At 40.2% G+C, this 22825-nt stretch overlaps 1 protein-coding gene across 1 annotated transcript in view; it reads right to left on the reverse strand.

Moving 5' to 3' along the window:
* LOC118336271 (copine-8-like) overlaps positions 1-22825 on the reverse strand; it is a 60164-nt gene that overhangs the window by 27719 nt on the left and 9620 nt on the right. The window contains exons 2-6 of the mRNA XM_035672884.1: positions 19529-19569; positions 17549-17595; positions 15981-16084; positions 11369-11408; positions 3967-4043 (exon numbers count right to left, since the gene is read on the reverse strand). Of these exons, the coding sequence (XP_035528777.1) occupies positions 3967-4043; positions 11369-11408; positions 15981-16084; positions 17549-17595; positions 19529-19569 (309 nt within the window). The remainder of the gene's footprint in view (positions 1-3966; positions 4044-11368; positions 11409-15980; positions 16085-17548; positions 17596-19528; positions 19570-22825) is intronic.

The raw sequence follows: 22825 nt of genomic DNA on the forward strand, positions 1-22825 counted from the left end.
ACAGACAGACAGACAGACACACGCATACACACAACCTCAGCAAGACAAGGACTGCAGCAGCTGTGGCCTCTGCACCTTTGTTGTTAATAAATGTTGACAGCGTTTCCATTTCTGTACCATGTCAGTCAGTCATGACTTCTTTGAGAACAGGTCTATAAATGGTCCATATGACAATTATGGAATATATGAATCTATTAAATATATTTCAATTAATCATGATTTTTCTAGCTGCATATACTTGTAGTAATATGGCACAATATGTGAAGAGTGAATGTTCTCAGAGCCTGAAAGTACACAACTCCTACGTTCTACTTGAACAGCCTCTACTTTCCTCAACTATGAAAGTACAGAGCTTCTATTTTCTACTATTCACACAACCTTTCCTCCCATTAATTATGATTAATCTATGATAATATATAATAATATGATAAAATCACATACAAGGCATCTAGAATTTTCAATTTAATGTAATTTGGCAGCCATAGAAATGGCAGAATTAAACGTATTATTAGATTAAAGTTACACTTTATAGATTGTCTTCAGGAGTATTTACTGTACTAAAGGTATTCTGAAGCAGTGGGCAGCTGCAGTACAATGCCTGGAGACCAACTCTAGGGCCTCAGAGTGAAAGAGGGACTAACATCCCTAAAGCCAAACATGTTTTTTGGTGTAGAAGAAAGCAGCCATGCTAACATAGGGAAAGAATATACATTCCATAAAGAAAGGACTAGCGGTGTCGCTGTGCTGCAACAAGCAAATACAGAATATATACAGTATGTCACAATGTCAACAGTCACTCGAGGGAAAATGACGGTGAAATAATAAGTGGAACAGGCTTCACTTTGTGAAATCAAATTCAGTGTTTTTGTCACAAGCACAATGGGGCTGGGGGACCTCTTTGAAATCAATCAGGATATTAAATCTCGTAACTTTTAATTACAATTTGCTTGAAATATTTTATTTGTGTAATGCAATATACAATGCAATAATATTGCCAAGCCGTAGTGCAGTGCACATACATTTCGGCAGGACTGTCTAAAACACCCCAGTCTAAGACTGAGCAAAGCACATAATCCTGAGAATGAGTCAAGACCAAGACTAACAAAAATAGTCCTCCTCTGAGACTAGGCACACAGTACTTTGACAATTCAGTCTTTAACTCAGCATCATCAGTAATGTTGATTTGTTAAATTCCTGAATCCTATTACGTTCAGGGAAAAAATGCCCTAACCTTAACCAAGCAAAACATACAGTACAATAAAATAAAATAAAAAACTAGACTCGCTCAGCATTCAAGAACAACATTAAATAAGTAGCATTAATGCATCCTATTCTGTGATCCTTCATGATTAAAATGACATTTTTAGACAATTTATGGCCTTAACAAAAATATGCGTGTGGCATCTGTGTGCACTCGTGTGTGTGTATGAGATGAAGAGTGGAGTGGAGGGAGGGGTTTCTTGAGTAGCACTTCAGGGTAGACAACATCGTTTTGCACTTTGGAGGGGTCCATGGTGCACATATCAGCATGTGCACACACACATACTGTACATGGACAAACAGGTGCTACCTCCCTCCCTCCCTCCCTCCTTCTCTGAGTGGGAAACCTGCCTCAGCAATCACCATGGCGATTGATGCTCAAGTGGATGACAGCGAATATTGGAAGCGCACACGAAAGAGACACAAACACGCTCAGGTCCAACGCCCAGGTTGCCAGGTTGTTGACAATGTTCAGTGAAGGGATGCCAGTTTGGCTGTTATGTTCCCCCCACAGCCCCCTTTTTAGATCTCAAGGCTGATCTAGGTTTCAAATGAACAGGTACATTGGATTAAAAAGACACAGTTGAAAGGAAGCCAAGAGGGCTTCAACCACGAGGGAGAGAAAATAACTGAAGCCAAGAAAAGAGCAGCATCATGGATAAAGGTAGATGATGATGTATCCTAATTAGGGCTCCTAATGAATGATTTTGCAGCTGATCTTGATCAAAGTATTTTAATATCTGTTAATAATAATAATGATATTTTAATAATTTAGTTATTATTAGTACACTAATAATTTTTGTTATGTTTGTGCCCTGTATCACAGCCTTCTTCTAATGCAGTGTGATAAAACAGCTCCCTGTTAGAGCGGATATCTTTTCTGAAACTGCTGGCTGTTGGTTTGTGCTGCTCAGTGGATCACTTATTTAAACACTCAATGTGTTTTATAGAAGCGCTCAGGGGTGTTGTTGACAGCTGAAGCAGCTTGAGCACAAATGGTTTAAAATAAATGACTGATTTTGGATCAGGCTTAGATTCTGATCTATTAAAAATGCTCCAAATAGCACAGACATTTATCAGCTTAGGCATCTAATTTTAATGCAAAAACTATTTTTTAAATGCTGATATCCCTACATTAGCATTTAAAATAACCCCCTTAGTATTGCTTCAAAATATAACATTTAAAACCCTGAATGTCGCACTCTGTGAGGATGATTTTGATTCATGTGTTGATGTTAGTGTGCTGACATATTATCTAATGCATCTGTCATTAATCTGAACTCCAGCACATCAGCAATGACAAATTAAAGATGAAAAGCCTTATTCATGGTTATCTGCTTTATGTAAATGTACTTACTCTCTGTAGATGGAGAATGGATGGATAACACACTTTGAGCCTGAAGCACTTTCCCCCAGATGGGAAACTGTTTCGTACTGATATTAAAAATTACAGGTCACTCTGACAGCATTTATCCTAATGTGTGATGCACGTTATATTCAATTCAGTCTACTTTAGACAAATAAAAGGCTAAACACTTTTTTTTAAATATAAATACTGCTGGCTGGCTTATGCTATTATGTACAGCTGCTTCTTATTTATCATCATTTTCATTCACTTGTAACTTCAGGGTTACACCCTTGATACTGCTCAAGTCACTCTAATTACCAAACAGCAGGTGTTCTTCCATACAGAGTTGGATCTACATTTGTCACAGCTCTAAAGCTCTATACCTGACACCTCATACACATTTTCATCCACTAAACTGTAACTATAGCTTATTTGAATTATAGGATTTCCGTGTTTTGCTTATGGATATACCGCCTTTCACACTGTGTGTTAACAAGTTACCCTGTTATTTACTGTTCAGAGAGCCAGGGGGATTTACAGCAGTCGCACAAATGGTGAGAGACATACTGTCATTTACCAAACTTCTTGGAGAAGGAAGGCAAGCTTCAAACAACAGTGCACATCTTTTTGTCTATAATTCTCCTGGAGTGTCATTCTAATTTTTAGAAATAAAAAAAATATATATGTGAATGTAATTCTGCTCCCGGCCAAGAAATATTGTCAGTATGTATATATATTATATTTATGTTTCTGTACGGATTAAACAAATATAGCAGAAATAACGTGCTATTTGGTTAACTTTAAAGTAGTCTTTATGCTAAGATAAGCTGGTTGCTTGCTTCATATTTAGTGTTCAGACAGGACAGTGGTATCTGTCTTCTCATCTAACTCTCCGTAAGAAAACCTAAACATAAAATATAAATGCATAAACTACTTCTTAAAACTATATATATATATATATTCAGCTTGTTTAGAAAAAACATTGTTCACCATGAAAAAAAGTGCAGCTGTAGATAACTACAGCAACTCATGCAAAGAGTACTGACTGCTTAAAGGATGTTCCTGTGGGAAAGACATTCTCTTCATTGTTCAGGCACAAGTGGTAGAAAGCCTTCATAAAAAAAGAAACCAAGTGAGTACAGAGAACAATCTTTGTGGAATAACTGCAGGTGTAAAAAAATGCTCACACACATACAGATACAGTAACTTCCTGTCAGCCCACTGTATACCAAATAGGGAAAAGCATCCCTGACAGTTCTGACAATCATTTCATTTCATTTGCTGTAACCATCAATCAACATTGGTCACATAATTACTGAAATCTTGGCACACTACCAGCTATGGGAACACCTACTCACCCAAGAGCTTTTTCCGAGCGACTGCCCAACGATCCAACCACCTCGCCCAGAGTAAAGTAGGCCTGGCCCAGAAAATCCTGCAGAGGTAGAGAAAGAGACATTTTTTTTTTTTTTTTTAAATAAACACATCCAACTGAAACACATAAAACACAAAACAAAACTGACATAAAATTACACAGCCATAAAGAAACAAAAATGACCCTCGTCCCTGATCTTTACAGAGCCCACCCTGCAGGGCCAACCCCTTTCAAATACCTCCATGTTCCCCTTTGACAGATATTAGCAAGTAGATTGAGCCTTCCTCCCACCAGCCCTCACATCTGCCACACTCTGCTCCCTTGCCACTTTCCTTTTAAATTAAATCGCCATCACATAATGAAACTTTACAGCTGATACTGACAGAAAGGTATGAGGTGAAGCGTACATACGCGAAAGAAATCTGTGTGCATCAGCATAAAACGGAATTAGCTTACTCAGTGTAAAACGTAAGATTTCAAAAAACAAGGATGAAACAACTACTGAACAAACACACAAACTATGTCAGAACCCTCTTCTCTAATTGAATGGAAGCTATTAGAGAAACATGCTATCTCGATCCCCCTTTCCCCGGGGGGCATACTGGTGAGACTTTTTGTCATTATTGGACACTGTCTCTAATATCTGACTGGATCAGCTCCAAGCAGCACTTACATAATGGTTTATCTTTGCTTCATTGATTAGACTTCTGTTATTCTTTATCCATCTGCCCAGCTTCATGTCGGTCTGTCTAGCTCATTTATCTCGACATGCAGACGGTCACATGACTTTAATTTGTCATTTCTATTGGCCACAATAAGTGTTGAAATAATATTTTTTTATTTTATGATATTTTCCACTGTCTATGATGTAGGGGCTGAGCAGTAAAGTCACAAATCACCTAGCAACTGCGGCTGTTGCCAGCATGAGGTCCATTGGAGAATTGGCTGTGTGCAGCTAATGACTAAATATATAACAGCATGGGATAAAAAAAATATTTAATGTCAAAAAAACGATAGTTGTGTGGGTGTCGCTCCATTCAGTAATGTTCCAGAAAAAATCGACTGTTTGACAGGTATGACTGAGATCCACCGTGGAGGAGGAGTTCAGGGGGAATGTGAGAAGATATATATAGATGGTTAATAAACATAATTGATACGAGTTTTTAAGAGAATATACAGGGGGCTCAATACTAACCCTTCTCATCCATGAGTAGCAGAACTGGAAACTGATCAACTCCAAAATTGGATTCAACAGGTTGGATGCTAGGCTAACCTGACTGAGCAGGGTGATGCCTAAAGTCTGGATGATGCTGCACTTTGAGAAGTACTTTCTGATATGTCACTCTTTATAAAGAGTTTACAAGATGTAATAATTGCAAAACAGTATATTTCATTTGTTTGTTATTTGTCCACACAAAAAAACTGAAACGATAAGTGCTGGGTTATGTGTTGGACTATTTCTTGGACGAGCGCAGTGACTTCCTAGAGCCTTTTCCTTTTGAGATTTGTATTACTTAACACTGAGCCAGGTTAGTGGTTTCTCCTTGCTTACAGTCTTTATGCAAAGCCAAGCTAACATTCTCCTGTCTGTAGCTTCACATTCAGTTCATTTTCGCTTGTTTCCAATGTTTGCACCAAGCTAAATTAGCTGGCTGCTGGTGGCAGCTTCATATTTACTGTACAGAGAGTGGTATCAATCTTCTCACATAACTCTTGGCAAGGAAGCAAATAAGTGTATTTCTCATAATGTAAAGCTTTTTCTTTACTGGTTCATAATTAATTTACTAAGGCTTCATAAATCAGGTAGATATCAGTGCAGATTCCCTGCAGGGTTTTCCAGAAGTAAATGGTCCATTAGAGGGAACTGTAACTGAATTAGACAGATCAAAAGAAAAGTTTCCTGCTGGAGGATTTTTTCACAACTTGGCAACCCAAAAGTCATTCTTGCTTATAACTGATTTATAAAGCATCTAGTAAATTATCCATTACCTATTATCAATGACATTAGCTACAACTGTCAAACCCTCTATAAAAAAGGTGGCTAATTATATTGTGTTCAAAATCTATGTGCATATAGAGATAGGAATTAATGTGATCTCATGAACAGAACAGCGTGTCTCATCTCTCCCCTACTCTCCCGACCTGTCCCTCAATATTCCACACTCGTTCTCACCCGATTCCCAGCTGAGCCTGCAGCCTACAGCTCCCATGTTAAAACACCATCTAATGGATTGGCTCTCTGGTTCGTCCCCCCTGAGACCTGGATCGAGGCTGGTACACTGCCTCCGAGCCAACATGCCTGCCTCTTCTTGTATGAGATTATTGATTATAAGAAAGTGAGGCAAGGGGGAGGAAAGACGGAGGGAGAGGGAAGGAAATAAGAAAAGAAAAGATCGAGAAAGAGCGCAAGTGAGAGAATGAGGGCATGGCAATCAAATAAAAAGAAAAGGTGACAGAATGCCAGTGAGAAGGAAAGACAAGGAAAGCAGAAGAGGATTGGATTGCATCTACAGATACAAAAAAAGTGAGGAGAGAAACATCCTGAGGGGAAACAGAGGGAATAAACTTGCGTTTAGGAGACTGGGAGCATTTCGCACTATAGTATTCAATTCATTTACGCTTCATACAGTTGCTGATGGAATAAATGCCAGCAGTGCATTTGCTTGCTTTCATTCAGCGATCTTAAAACTGCAACTCTAAAAACCAAAGCTCACTATGAATGATTAGCTGAGGTGCGAGGCAGGGACGATGACCAACCATAATAGATAATAATAATATACCATATATACATACAAATAAATAAACATAAATAATCAACTACATTTTATTTATAAACGTTTTCTAAATACTCCAAAGCACACTTTCCATAAAAACTAAAAGCAACAAAACACAAAATAACCGGTAAACCTGCAGACTACCCAAGCTACATCAAAAGGAATTCTAAAAAGGTGAACATTTGAATGAGGAAGGTCGGTACAGTCACGTGGATGCTGTTTGGGGCGAGAGTCCCAGAAAGAGGGGGCGCTAGCAGAAGAAGTCTGTCGCCCCACGGTTGCGGTCTGCTTGTCCTGGGTTGGTGGAGGTCGGAGGTTTTCATCAGATGATCGGAAGCTACGGAATGGATTGTCGCGATGGAGGCAGGTCAAGTGAGGTAGGAAGGGGCCTGGTTATGAGGGCTTTGTGTGTGCGAGGAGGAGGATTTTGGAACTGAATGCGTTGTGGGACCGGGAGCCAGTGGAGGTTCCTGGAGGCAGGGGTAATGTGGTCACGGTGCGGGTGTGGGTGGCAGACGAGCGGCAGAGTTCTAGATGTATTGGAGTTTTTTGAGGTTTGGATGGTCTGCGTAGAGGATGCTGTTGCAATAATGATTATGAGTGATGAAGGCGTGGATGAGTTCGCAAGCAGAGAAGGAGAGTGATGGGGGGGAGTCGGGGCTATGTTTTTAAGGTAAAAAGGCAGTTTTGGTGATTTGGTTTGTGTGGTGTTTAAAGGAGCAGGTTATTGTCAAAGATTCTTGACTCTGAGGTTGCCGACTGTGAGGGGATGGGACATCGGGTGGAGGTGTCGACGGTGAGGCAGAAAACTGTATGGTTTTAGTGATGGATTTGGGGCCATAGATAATAGAGATATGTCGCAAGGTTAAAGAGATGGAACCAGATAAAGAATAAGAGGCAGTAGAGAAGAGAGTGGAGTGAGTGGGCAGAAGGTGATGGATTTGGTGGAAGATGTAAACTGGACGTCGAGCATAAACAGTTGAATTGATACCATGGTGCGAATGCGTTTGCCGAAGGGGAGCAGGTAGAGTATGGAAGAGGAGGACCAAGCACCGTGCGCCTGGGGACCTTTGGGAAGCGGAGCGGTTGGAGGAGGGTGGGCAGTTTGTTGAATGTGGATGAACTGTTGTCTGTCGGTGAGATAAGATTGGAGCTAGGAGAGGGCGGTGCAACAGACAAGTTTCGACAGGTCCATTTGAGCCAGAGGTGGGTTTTTTGAGTTGTTATGGCCTACAGTGCATTCAGTATTTTTAGACAGAAAGGGAAGATTGAGATGGGGCCGAAAGTTTGAATATGATGTCGGGGTGGAGTCGCGAAGGTTTTTTGAGGACTGGGGGTGACAGCAGCCAGTTTGGTGATGGGGACTCTGAGAGAGGAGTTGAATTTCTGCTGATAGATAGTTGGTAACAGTCCTTGATGAGGTGGGATGGGATGTCCAGGACACATGTAGATTGTTGTCATCCCTGTCAAGATTTTGGACAGGCTCCTGATGACACAGGGAGAAACTGAGGAAAGGGGCGAGAGGTGTAAGGGGAGGAGAAATGATGGAGTGGGAGTGCAGACCAGTGGGGGCAGGAGAGGAGGAACCATATTGTTTGTAAATGGTGTCAATTTTTGGTCTTTAAGAATAAAAAAGGAGTTGCATTTTATCCAGTTGTGAATGCATTTGGAGGTATTGTACTGGGTTGAGAGTTTATTTACTGTGGAGAAAAGAGCCTTGGGGTTGGTGGAGAGCACAGAGCCTTGGGGTTGGTGGAGCCAGAGTGTATGAGGTGTGAGTAGTAGGTGGACCAGGTAGTGTTATGAGACAGCCTTGCAGCTAGACGGGGCTGCTCATAATAATTTAGAAGAGACGGATGCAATAATACCTGTCACATCAAGTGGCATGAAAACATGACCCTGACATGTACCTTGAAATCAAAGCTAGCTAACCTCCTTCACTTTCTCTTCATACTGTATGTTAATGTCACATTTCAATGCTAAAGGCAAATGAACTCTGTATAACCCATGATTTCAAACTTCTTGCTTGTTATGATCTCCAAGACTTGACAGTGGCTTTAATCCTTCCAGAGTACATTTTTTAACAACATGGAAATTACTCTAAGACCAAAGCTCCCTACATGCACAAAAATGTATTTGAAAAATAATTTAAATGCTCAAAAGAATTTTGTTTGCCTGAGATAGATTACCTATCTCTGGCAAGATTCACATCTCTGCAATTGCCTTGAGGGTGAGAAATCAATAAAATCATTATGGTATACTTTGCAAAAATAATCTAAAGTGTATGTTTTTTGTAGTTATAGGTCTAAACATGACACACCATCACCAAATCAATATGACTGTAATGTTTTGCATTGCACCATTCAGTCTGATGCCACTTAATGATACTGCAGGGCAGTTTGCTGTGATGGAGCATAACGGCAAAAAAAAAAATCCACTTCCTGTGATTCTACAGCCAGGTACATGGGACATTTATGAAAGTGCAGAAAATACAAGCCTTGTGTCCTGTGCCTCCACAGAGGCCCTCAATTACACCTATTATATTTATTCCCCTGAGGTCATGAAATGGCTCGATGAAAAAATGCCAGGGAAAAATAAATATAATTTTCAGGGTAGCTGTTGACATAGATAGACATGTAGTTTACAGCCACATAACAGGGGGAACAGGACTTAAATTGTTTATCCAAACCAGATGCCCATTGACAGGGCAAGAATTGGTTTTTATTTGATTCATTTTTTTTTAATGTTTTGCTATATTCCACTTGTACAAGATCATTCACTTACTCAGCTTAGCTTTGTAAGTCTAAAGTAGCAGTCGTTTATCTCCAGTGGACAGCAAACGAACATTAGCACTGTAGCATTATTATTGCCCTAGGAGACAAAGCATGTCTGCTGTTGTATCGTTGCGAATTATGTTCAATTCTGTAAACTATAAAGAAAGCAGTTGGAAAAAGGAAAGTCTTCCATTTGTGGGTTTTTAATAGCACTGTAGGCCATTAAAGACAAATGAAGACATTTGGATTGAAATGTATCAAATGTAACATACTCCTCCTTAAAGCCTCAAGTCACACATTTCCCATCTCCAACCGTTCCTTCCAATTACCCCACCTATTTCCATTTGTTTATGACACAAATGGCACCACTCTAGGAAGTCATGTGACCGTGTGTCTATGTCATAAGATATGTGGGCGGACTGGTTGGGCAGGACACTGAAGAGCAAACACTGATAAGAGCTCTGGGCCGGAGTCGGTCGCCTTGGGTCAAAGCATCAGTGTGGTTGTCTGCAGCTCTGCTCAGTGGCCGACTGGGACACAAAAGTCAAGTCAGTGTATCTTGAAATTTGTTTTTTCACAGACATACACACTCACACAAATACATATTGTATATACACGGTTCTCTCTTCCAGGTGGTGGCCAACTACTGAATAGACAGAGGAAGCCATGCTTGATTGCACACTGCCTATTACGGACACTGAAACTATAAATGTAAATTTCCAGGTAATAGCCTTAGTTTATCAGCAGACAGTTAGGTGAGAATGATTTTTGGTGCTGTTGTATTTTTATTGTCGCTATTATTTCCTTGCATTGGACAGCGACAGTCCAGGTCAGTATTGGCCGCAACAACAGCAAACACCTGCCCAAACAAGTCTCAGATATCAATGAAAAGCCGATTTGCTGAAAACAGGCATGTGTACACAAGATTACCGACACAGACCTTCAGGATACACATATGCTGTGCAGCTCAGTGATAGATTTGCCGATTTAAACAGCCATTTTGTGGCACTATAACTGTATCAACTCTTAAATGAAAAGTTAGATAGTTGGGGAAACTACAAGGAGTTATGCACTGGACTAATTAGCTAATGCCTTGTTAGGTATAACCAGCGTCATTGAGAAGGGCTAAGATTAACCCTCTCTCAACATGGCTCTGGGTATAACTTAGTCACAGACTGTCGTTTCAACATGCGTACATCTAAAACTGAGGGTGTGGAACTGCTGGGTCTAGGACTGCAGGGGCTCTCTGGCTCTGCAGGGGGGGACTACTTCACATTCAACACTGCACTTCCATGGCTCCTCAGCAATATACCCACAAACTGTGAAGTTGATCGAATGAACAGTCAGCGAAACAAGCGAAAGAATCGAAAGACAGACAGACAGACAGACAGACAGACAGACAGACAGACAGACAGACAGACAAAGACTTGTTTCACTTAGATAATCCCCATGATGCAGTAGGCAAGACACAGCTATTATTGTTTGCCAGCAAAGACAAGTTATCGCATTGTTGTTGCTAATTACCGTTATGCTAATCACTGCTATCAATGCAAAAAAGCAGGGTGGACAGGGGAAATCAATGTTTATTTCATTTCTAAATTAACTACAGGCCATTCAGGGAATGTGCTATTACAGTAGATGATAAACACACTCATTGCAATGGTCAGATTACTGTAATGTGGCTGAAATGAGGCTAATGGGAGGTAATAAAAAAGGACAGCAATCCTTCTCACAGAATGAAATCAGCAAAAGTTTGCAGGGATAAAAAAAAATAAATGCAAACATACATGCCTAAATGTGCGCACAGAAACACACCTAATCAAGTTTTGGTACTCACGTGTTTTGACAGGTTGGCACTCTTCGAGTCAACATCATACCTATAGAAAAAAGGAAAATAAAGCGAGAGTCAATGCATTACGAAGCGATGGAGGGTGACAGGAGCTCAGCTGGGAACACGACAGGGATTACAGGCAGAGTAAATCAGTAATGGGGCCAAGCAGCTTGTCACCAACGATCTCACCAGAGGCTCCGGGTATTCCACTTCCCAGCATCACAGGCTCACAGGCATCCTCCATTAAACTGACACTAAATGGACTAATTGGCAGTCATACACATGATTGTGAGAGTAAACGTGTTTGTGCATGTGAGAAAAAGACAAGGACAAAGCGAGAAACACGGCGCTAGTGAGTAAATAAGCGTCTGTACTCCTTTGTGTATCCATCTCTGCTCATTAGTGTGAGTTACAGCGAGCTATTATGTTATTTTTTTAATGTACAGTATGTGTGGATATTATTCAAACTTTGTATTGCTCCATTCCACCTGCTCATAAGTACAAGACCTGCAGAGATACAAATTTGTCCAGAAATGCCCCCTCCAGTGCAGAGGCTACTCTAAAAAATGGGAAGCAATCAGACAAGTCATTCACTCAGAAATTTGAGGTCATTTCACAGCTCAGGTCATTTCACCCACCACTAAAAATGGATTGCCCTTTGCTGGGTAATTGTTTGGGGGAGAAATGAGGAGCAATTGAGTTACTTTACAGGACTGTTCAGGATAATATTTGTGTGTGTGTGGGTGTGTGTGTGTGTGTGCACGCTCATTGCGTAATTAGGATTCTAAATTAATCTGAATACGAAGCATGACAATCACATGATATCTTATAATCAGTGTTTATGACTTTTTTTAGCATTCAGAGTGTCTCTATTGTCTAAGTCACCGGTTCACAACCTGGTGGTCCTAACCCCCACTAGGGGTCGTCAAAGCTCCATGGGGGTCGCAAAGCCTTCTCAATTATAAGGTGTGTAAGAAAACTTAATATAAATATACAGGAGGCCTATATCTGATCATACGCTAATGACAACATATCTATGAATATTATATTCCATTTCTGCCAATAGAAATTATAAATTATACAGACCGGACCTTTAAGGAAAAAGGTTGGGAAGCACTGGTCTGATGAGACAAACCACACCATAAACCATAAAAAATGAACTAATGAACTCATTATTAGAAGACCTTCGAACCCCATCATCCACTGGACCTACTTGTGAAGAAAGGGTCGAAAACAAGGCTAGCAGCTTTGTGAGGATGTACAGAAGCACAGCTAAATGCTCAGATTAGCATGCTAACTTGCTCACTCACGGCGATGATGTTAGCATGTTATTTTAGCCTGGGATGGGAAAGTGATAGAAATTAGTTTTGCAAGTATGTGGTCATGAAGTAAAGTATTACCTTAGTACAAAATTTTATTCTGACCCTCATGGCCGTGGATGATAATAAAATTTTGGTGCCCATCAATCAAGTTGTTGCTCGGATAAATTCAATTGCCAACGTCTGTAGAATTGACGCTTTAGGGTACATTAATATCAAATGTAATATTAAAATTAAATAAAAATGTCATGGCAATCCATCAAACACTTCTCGGAAGAGGAGAGGAGAAGGATGTCAGATGATCACTTAAGTAGGTAGGGTTCATTCTCTGAAGACTATTAATGCCTCTACAAGGCAATCCATAAAACAGTTGTTGTGACATTTCAGTCTGGATGCAGTTCTTAGTGTCAACTTCATGTTTTTCTTCTTTTTTTTCCTTTTCAGAATTATTAGTGATAGCAATAGTAGCAGTAATAGTACTACAAGTCGTAGATTTATATTGATTATGACATACCATTTTGAAATCCATACACACACACACACTATTAAAAGAGATACAGACTTACAGTGCGGTCTATAAGACACAGTGCAGTCTCGTAATCCATATAAAGGGGACATAGTAGTATTTCATAACCTCTGCTCTGTTTTTTCCACACAGATCCCATCTTCACAGGCCTGAGGGAGGAAACATTCTTTCGTCTGCTATCATCTACAACTGTGTTACCCTCTGCAGGCCGGCAGCGGCAGCTATCTGCGACTGTTAGGCTGGAGAGGAGCTAGAGCGAGCTACGTCCACGCACACACATGCAAGCACGTTCACCTACAAAAGCACATGCGTGTTTCTCCAACAGTGACGCAAACACTGAATGGTACTAGCAACAACACACATACACAAAAAGACCAACAAAAAGCCAGTGCGCTTTTGTTCCTCAGATGCTCAGTTCCATTCAGGAAACCACTCAAGAGACAGCAAGCACAGAGACACGCACTCAAGCATTTATATAGCTTCCTAGACAAATGAGAAGGAAACAACAAAACACACAACTAAACATCCTGCATGGCCCGTATATTTCAGGAAGAAAAGTAACAGGTTTATACCAGTCCATTTATGTGTGATGATGTATACTGGGTCGTAACATGGCGCGGTACACAAGTGGAGCAGGCAGACTAGATATGAAAGGTTAAATGCTTCTCTTTCCCTGAAGGAAATCTGTCCACTCCTATATCACACCCACCATCCCCTGGAACCCCGGTTGTTATGGTTACCATCGTTAAAACGCACACAAAGCCACAAACACGTGCGCACACAATATTGTCACCATAGCCACACACAGTATGTGGGAATGCACACACATGGGTTTTGCTTTTTGTCTTGGAGTGTCAATGCGGCCCTGTGACACTTCTGTTGTGAGACAGTAATACGAGTATGTGCTGTGACAGAGCAACCGGCTGAGATACTGAGACACTTGCACACGTAGGGACAAACAGGGATGCTACCTGTACCAAAAGACACAATCGTCCACTGACTAACGTAACAATGTGACAGTGAGAAAGGAACACGAGAGCCACATGAAGGGTAACAAAGGTGGATCGCTACATCTGTCATTAAAGTGAACAGCAAGAAAGTTTGTGCGTGTACCACTTTTTTTTATACTCCCTAGGAACAGGGATTATGATACATTTAGTGTAGATGTACACTACAGCGGCACTTCATATAAAATATCTTTGCAATACTAATACAGTTGTGAAAAATAGGGATACAGAAACCCCTATGCACAAATATAGACATACCTCCACCCACACGCAGACGCACACAAACTATGCTGTCTCTGCCTTGCTCTTTCTCTCTCCTTTTCCATCTCTCACAGGCAGACACAAAAACACACACACACACACACACGTTATATGCAGACACACTAACTTCACAGAGTCTAACTTTCAGATCCCAGATGGGTTGTCGTCGTGACTCCCTGGTTCATAGATTATAATATAATTAGTCTCCATCTAATAAAATAAAGCTACTGAAATCCCCTCTGTAATTCAATGAGAAATGCAATCTGAGAGCAAATTGAGAAAGAAAATCCCCTCACCTACTGGCTTAATAAATCTACAGACCAACTGCCTCCTACAGATAGCATCGTATGCGTCTATGCAAAGGAATCAAGTGTGAGATGCAGTCAGAGTTTATAACATACTGTTATATAGTACAGCACTAGTAAAAGCCCGACCGATTTATCGGTTAGTCTATCCAGCAGAGTGCACTAATCAAAGCTTATTACACTTGAAGGTAGGCAAAAGGATGCACTGACGTATGTTTCTAAGTCCACACTGTTATCAATGTGCTTTTTAAGGCCTTAGTACAAACAGAGACACAGCAGGTGAAGCTTTTTAAAAACATATGCAAAATGTCCTTCCAGCTCACTACTGATGCTTTGAAACTCAACACAATTTACAAGTTAGGTAAGTGTTTTATTACTTTCATTTTGTGGCTGATATGGAGGACATACTTCTTCCTCAATCTGTCGAATATCAGTCATAAAAATATTATTGGACAAATACCTATATACCAAGAGCTTTTAAAGTTGCTATCCAATGCTTCTAGACAAGTGAAGCGGTCCCAGTTAAGTGCACTTCTAAATCACTGTCTGGTAGTGTCAAGGTACAAAGAATTGTCCCTGTATAACTTTTGGAAAAAAGACTCAGTGATATTGGCATAAATATGCAGTAGAAATCTACATTACAATACTAAATAATGCAGTTCGTAAAACATTTTTCCCTAACGCTTTTTTTTTTTTTTTTTACAATTTTGAGTTCATTTTTTAAAATCAAATTAAGCCCATGTTCCTGTAATTGTTTTATAATAAGCCAATATTAGGTGGCATGATTGACTATTAATCAAGTGGCACATGCATTGTGCAATCTACTTAACCTTCTCTCAATTTATGTTAATTGAGAGAAAATTAGAGCAGAGTAGGAAACTGTGGTGTATGCCAACTGTACAGTAAAGAGATGAAGATAAAAACAGCCATACTTGTAGTTCTAAAATAAATTAATGTAAGCAAATAATAATAATAATTTGCAGGTGACAGAAGCCTAGTTTGTATTTTAAGAACTAATAACGTGAAGGGAGAGTCGAGAGAGGCTTCTATCATTGGGTAAACCAAAGATCAACTTTAGAACCTCAAATGCATTTGACTTTTACAGTGCATGGTGCCAGGACCAGTATTAAACTCAACAAATATCAATATTAATACCAAAATGACACGAAGACACACACAAAAGGTGTAGGCATTACTTACAAATCAAATCGGAGGTTCTGCCGTTCTTCAAAGAAGTAGTCCAAAATGAATTTCCGCACAAAGTCTGGGTTTAGTGTGTTGTCAATCACCTCTGTTCTCCCAAACTATAAAGAAAGAAAATAAAAAGATAAGAATACCTTTTGGATAAACTGAACCAGTTTTTCTTCTCAATATATTTCTGATTTTCTAAATGTTGGACCACCAAATAGTCCAATAACCCAAACCTATATAATCTATGAAGATGCCCAAGTTGATGGCCAAACTGGTATCTGTAGGGGTTTTTATTTTATTTCGCAGCTCACCAAACATCAAAACTTTGACCTTACTCAAATCACAGTTTTTACAAGCCCTTTGTGAAGTCGCTGTGACTCATCAGAATAACTACTGACCAGTAGGAGACACATCAGGGGAGACGCTGGTTCCAGAAGATTATGTACAGCTTTAGAGTAATGAATGCAGAGCAGCTAAAGTATTAAGTCAATGGGGGTCAAGTAGGCCCCCGGTTTGGCATTTAACTTAGCCTATTAATAATGCATGCAGATGATGGGCTACTCAGAACTATGAATAACTGTGAATGATTATGGCTGCAAGATTTGCCCCCTCATTTACATTCATGAATATTCATTATTGTGAAACACACAGGTGATTGCAGCATACGTAAGTGCACACATGCTTATAAACAAGTTGGAAGTACTGGTTGTGTCTACAAGCACAAACAGACTGGGGGTTTTCTTATCAAAATTAATTAATAATTAGTTTGGATTAATTAATGAAATTGTCTAGAACTTCAATAATATAATTACTTTCCCTGTGTTAAATTACAAAACGTTGGGGAATGAATTAGAAAAAACAGTGAATAGCATTACACTTGTTTAACATCAGCATTTTAGCATTGCTGTCCTCAGCAGGAGAGCACCACGCTGAAGTTGTGTTAGACTTTCTCGTTGTCCGTCATTTTGAAAGACAGGGTTGTAAGATTTGTGTCATAATCCTTTATTACCTGTCATTTTAATTCTCTTTTTTTAATGATAATGAGACATATAGCCTAACTAACTGGTAAAAGACTAATAGACAATAGCTAATTAATATGCACCCTCGCCACCAAATGGACAGAGGTCTACTACAGGTGGTCTACATGTGGTTATTGACAGTGTTGCATGTGTGGAAGTGTAGATCGCCCCCGGTGTTAATCCGTCAAAATGACGGGCGGCCTTCAGATTTTTCCGTCGTTGATAAAACATTTCAGTCAGTGATGGAAAGTAATCGGTTAAGGCAACCCCTGGCGTGTTGAGACTAGCATTTAGCTCAAAGCGCCACTGTGCAGCCTCACAGAGCTGCTGGAAGTAGACTCTTGTTTGACCATATTTAGCCACACATGAAACATACTGAGTGTATGTAAAGACTGCAGAGATGGTGATCATGCTACAGGAGCAGGTTGAGCAGTGGATGTTTTGATACACTGTATTTGTCACCATTGGAGTCTGTTGTATCTCTATTTCATAGTGAAAGGACATGTTTTCGTAACTCAACATAAAGTGGCCTCTGCATATTGTGTGATACACACTCACCTCTCTCCACTCCTTGTTGCCCATGCCTTGTGTGTAGAGAACACAAACTGTGAAGAACAGAGACACGATACAATTAAAGCTTATTAGCATGTTAAAACCTATGCTAATGTCCATTACAGTTGTACAAACATTTTCCTCAAAAACTTCCCAATTATTCATATACTGGACCTAACTACCTACACATCGTACGATTACAGTCTTCTTCAAAATCATGTTTTTGAACTGGTGAGTACTGTAGGCCAGGGAAGAACAGATGAGCATCATTCTCATAAAGAACCAAACAAATAAACCAAAAACAAACAAAACAAATGTCATGGTATTTATCTAATCCATCAGAATATGACTACATCAAAGCACCTGATTTTTTATTCATGAGGCCAAACCATATATATTACATTCCCATCTTCAGATGGTGAAAGACATCATTTCAGGCCATTATGCAATTTCCCGAAACAAGGCAATTCACTAAAAGGCAAATTACTGAGCTCGCTCATTATACACTTCATTTCTGGAGGCCTTTGATGTTCTTTTCACATAAGTGACAGAAGGATATATAGGGATATAATGTGCATGTTCACACCCCCACACAGACACACAAGATATTTCATTGTGGTCTGATAGAAACAGACAGGTGATATTTGGGGAACAGATAGATTTAAACCAATAATAGAACAGAAAACTTCACAGTCTTGGGGTCATGTATTCAAGGGCTTTATGTCTTTTTTGCACTTGTACCAGAGGCTGCTTGGTTTTCCTGTATTGGATCACCGCTCTTAACATTTGAAATGTATTTTTACCAGCAAGTGACAGATCCGAGATATCTCTATATTTCCAGTATCTCAGGCATATTCTCTTTTTTCCTCTTTCCTTTACCTCCTTGCTCTTTTACCCTGTCAGGCTGGTTCATATCAGTAGACCGAAGTCGCCGTGCTCAGCATAATCACAAGTGCTACTCAGCACAAGAGGATGCCTAAATGTATGGGTAAAGCCTGGGTTCCTTCCTCCTCCTCCTCATCATGTTAATCACTGTCAGCCTCGTCATCGTGTTCATCACTGCCATCATCACCTTGAGTCATTTTTATCCCATGCTATTGTAAATGTGCTGACATACTTTGTTCTGCAGAGACAGTGTGTGTGTGTGTGTGTGTTAGTGAGTCATTATACAGCACCAAAAGTCATCCTGATATCATTATCCCAAATTCACACACACCTCAAAATGACAAATGTCTTCTTTCATAACAATTTCAGTTCCTTTTATAATGGCATGAATCTTACCCCGGATCATCTCATCCTACCCACACTCCCCTAACACACATCCAGCCACATACACATGGGTATAATGATATACCCATGATACCACTTTCATATCTCTCAATGTGCTTGTTGGAAAGTATTACTCTACCTGTCTGTGTAGAGGCTGATTCATTATACAGTGCCTTCGGTTCAGTCGAGTTAAGTCGAGTTTTCAGGTCTCAAATAAGCAAAATCTTTAACTTACTGCCCCGGTGCGAACAGTATTATAATAATTATTTGAACTGTTGGGAGAGTAGAGGAGACTTGCTGCCCGTTCTGTGAATCTATAGGGGGAAGCTTCTTAGTTGGCTACATGCATTAGTCAGACCTGCCTCGAGCCGAGCTCACACATTTAGTGGGAAAAAAAAAACACACTTGCACACATAAGGAGTGACTCACGACTACATACAGCTAAAGACAAGACCTTCCTTCAGTTCATAATTGATTTCTCACTCCCTTACACCTGTTTCACCTTAGATTCTACATTTTTTCTCATTTGTTCTTAACTTTTTTATACCTTTCCTCACCCATTACTTTCACTCTTTTGTGCTGTCCTCCTGCTTCCTTCTATCTTGTCCTCCTCAGAAATGTTAAAGAGCCAAGAGCTCTCTAGTAACCATCATGCGGTGACATAGACACAAACCTGTTCACCATGGGTGACAGACAAAGAGAGGTGGTGGATCTTACTTGGGTCTGATTTGGAGAAGGTGTCCCTGTCCAGCAGGTTTCTGTGGAGACACAAAGGGGAAAGTCAGAAACACAGTTCCCTTGGAGAGAAAGAAAAAAAACATTTGTCATCCAAAATGTGGCAATGAATGCATTTTACCACGCAGACTATTTATGTACTCTGTTGGCCATGATTCGGCACGTTACCATCACGCTCCGTTTACACTATCCCTGTGAAACTCTTACCTGAGCTGTGAAAATACAGAAACTAAAATCTAAAATACTGGATTTACCACAACATTGTCCACGATAGTGAGGCGCGCGCACTACTGGTGTCGGACAAGTGGACAAACAACATCTGTTATGAGGCAAATGTGTATTAATCCACCACCTGAAAATAGTCCCCAAAAAGTCGACTATTTACCACTTTAAAAAAGAAAGTATTTATTCAAGGAGACATATTTATGGGTCTATGTCTTTAGTAGCAATGAATGGGCTAGGGGCCCTGTCGGGAGACAGACTAATATATTGTTGGTTTTTGTCTTTTCATTGGATTCGTTGACAAGGAAAACATAGAATTTCATCAGAATAAAGTAGGAACAGACGGTCTCTATTGAAAGAACATGAGCTTCTATCCACAGCATCTTATTGCACCTTAATTCCCACAGTGAGCAGAAAGACAAACTGAGCCCCAACATGGCCTACACGTCTTAAAAACATTTCTATGTTTAATGTTTAAGTCCTCCCTTGTCGCATATAAACAGTCGGAGCCCCGAACAAATACATTCGCAAACAACTTGCAAGACTCTTTACCGATGGGTGAGAGGTTTTATGGCTCCTCTTTCCGTGCTTGAAAAACACCAGCAGCTCTAAGATCATATTCTATGCGACTAGTGATATATTGTGCAGTCTTCTGTCTCAGCAAACCACTGAGTTTCAGCCAAGATGGACATTAATAAAATCTTGAAGAATTTATGTTCCCCAAAAAAGAGGAGGGCTCGGGAAAATTAAATGAGACCTTGTCATTAATTCTGATTTGTGAATAATGAGTTTAAAATCCCTCCAGCATGTAAAGGCTTCGATAAGAATTTAAATATACTCTCCAGTGTACTTGCTTTCATCTATTTAACGCGTCCTGACGTTTCCTGGTTGCAGGAAATGCATCAAAATGTGGGTAATGTTTCCCGTCATCCTTTTTAGACCCGGGGATTGTGAGAGACTTCTAAAGGCTTTCAGGCAAAGCTCTGAAACCATCACTGTCTGGAGTATCCAGGCTGCAAGCTGGTTTTCAGTAACAGCCTCTTAAACTGAAGCTGGTTTTTTTTCTTCTTCTTTAATTTCAGCTCACTTTCAGCTGTCTATGTCTCTGATCCTGTCTGTACTTCGCTCTCTTTTTCTTGTGTGAACTCGTCAACACCACCTATGGCATTTTCTCTCCGTCTGACGCGCTTGTGTTTGTTCTCAAAACAAAGAAACACCTCTGGTATCCAATCGGCCCTTCCTGCTTGTTCGCAGACTTACTTCGGTCGATCGCACCACCGTGTTAAGGCACTTTGCGCGATGGTTTGCCGTCACTTTGTGCGATCAGGCTCGGGTTGCACGTACCAAGTGTTTGAGTTTCCTCCCATAATCCCAAGACACAATTGTTAGGTGGGCTGCAACTCTGCCTTGTTTGCCTATTGTGTTGTCTGTCCTCAGCAACAAAAACACTGATGGACGCAGAAAGCTAATGTGTATACACGGTGTGCAAAAGCTTTTCCATTCACACTCCTGTTTACATGCTTTAAAGCCTCACTAATGCATGACTAATGAAGATGCGACCTGATTTCTCTCAAGTGTGCATCTGATTAGTGACTGGACTGCTTTCAAACAGTTGACTAGTCATCAATATCGGTGGCTAGAATGATTAAGACTGATCAAGCTAAAAAGAAACACTCCTGATCACCTCATTGGTGACATGCAGTTTTCAAGGAATCAAAGAAAACATTTTCAGGTGGGATGAAGACTTGGGAGTGAACGTAACTTAATCAACAGAACAAATTTTTGTCTCATTTAGTCACTCGCATAAATCAGCACATAACAAAGCAACAATATTCAAAGAACCAAAGTTCTATGTTAGATATGCTGAAACTACTAGCGGTGTGGTTATCCAAATATATACATCCCTCCACGTGGTGTGTGGGTCGGCCAATTCATTATCAAGCATTTTGAGATAATCAGCATGGGTTGATGTCTGTGCTCATGAGGCACATAAACAACAAAAGCCTTCAGGTGCATCTGCAGGCAGCCTCATCAGTATGGCTGCTGTGGAAAGATGTTAGCACTTCTCCCTGTCAGTCTTAGGAAGGTTTCGAGCCCTGTACTATAACTAATGCATCCTGCTGTGAACCTATGGCGGAATTTCCTATAGAATACAATAGAATTATACATGACTTTGCCTTATTTTGATATCAGCATTATTTATTGGCCAGCGGCAGCCCTGCTCAGTAAATACTGGCATCACTGTCCACTTCGCTTATTGCAGTAGCTGTTGATTACATTTCTGTTGAATTGCCTGATTATTTTAGCTCTGCTCCTGTTTGAGTACAAACTAGTGTGTTACTGTTTAAGGAAATGATTGAGCCTTTCTTAAAAATGAACCTATTCATTTGTGACCAGTTTTTAAAGATTTACGCTTGACGAAGGAGGGAGGACAGAGAGTAATTAGAGACAGGCTAACACATGTAGGCTTTTGTCTTGGGGATTGTTGAAAATAACAAGAATATGCAGTATCACCAGTCTATGCATATTAATGCGCTCCGATATAGTAATGAGGCAACATGAGAGCAAATTAAGCATGTACTCTGGTCAATTGGAATTCAGTATTCTCCATTCACACTGTTTAACAATATTAAATGACTCACTTTGTGAATAGTATTATGATCTATGCATTTTTATATGAGCTTCTTCAGTGTTGAGCCATCCCTTTAACTAGTGTAAGAATCTTTCCGGTCCATCTGTTGTCAGTACGGAGGGGGTGGAGGTGAACGAAATGAACAAACCACTTTCACCATACAACACCATCTATGAATAAATCTGGACATCAAAAAACGAACGCACAGCTAAATGCCAGAAAATATTCCCCACTCTGAGTCGGGGGTACAGTTGGGGACACTTTCACGTTAAAACACACTTTCTCCCTTTGAGAAAGAATTTGAGGCTCCACACTCTATGACTGGCTGCTGCTCAAAGCACATCACACATGGTGGCACTCCAAATGGGCTCCTGGGCTCCCCCTGTGCGCGTGTTTTGTGTGTGTGTGTGTGTGTGTGTGTGTGT

This window comes from Morone saxatilis, unplaced genomic scaffold (genome assembly GCF_004916995.1).
Source record: "Morone saxatilis isolate NCDOM2014 unplaced genomic scaffold, NCSU_SB_2.0 Contig10, whole genome shotgun sequence".
Taxonomy (NCBI): domain Eukaryota; kingdom Metazoa; phylum Chordata; class Actinopteri; family Moronidae; genus Morone; species Morone saxatilis.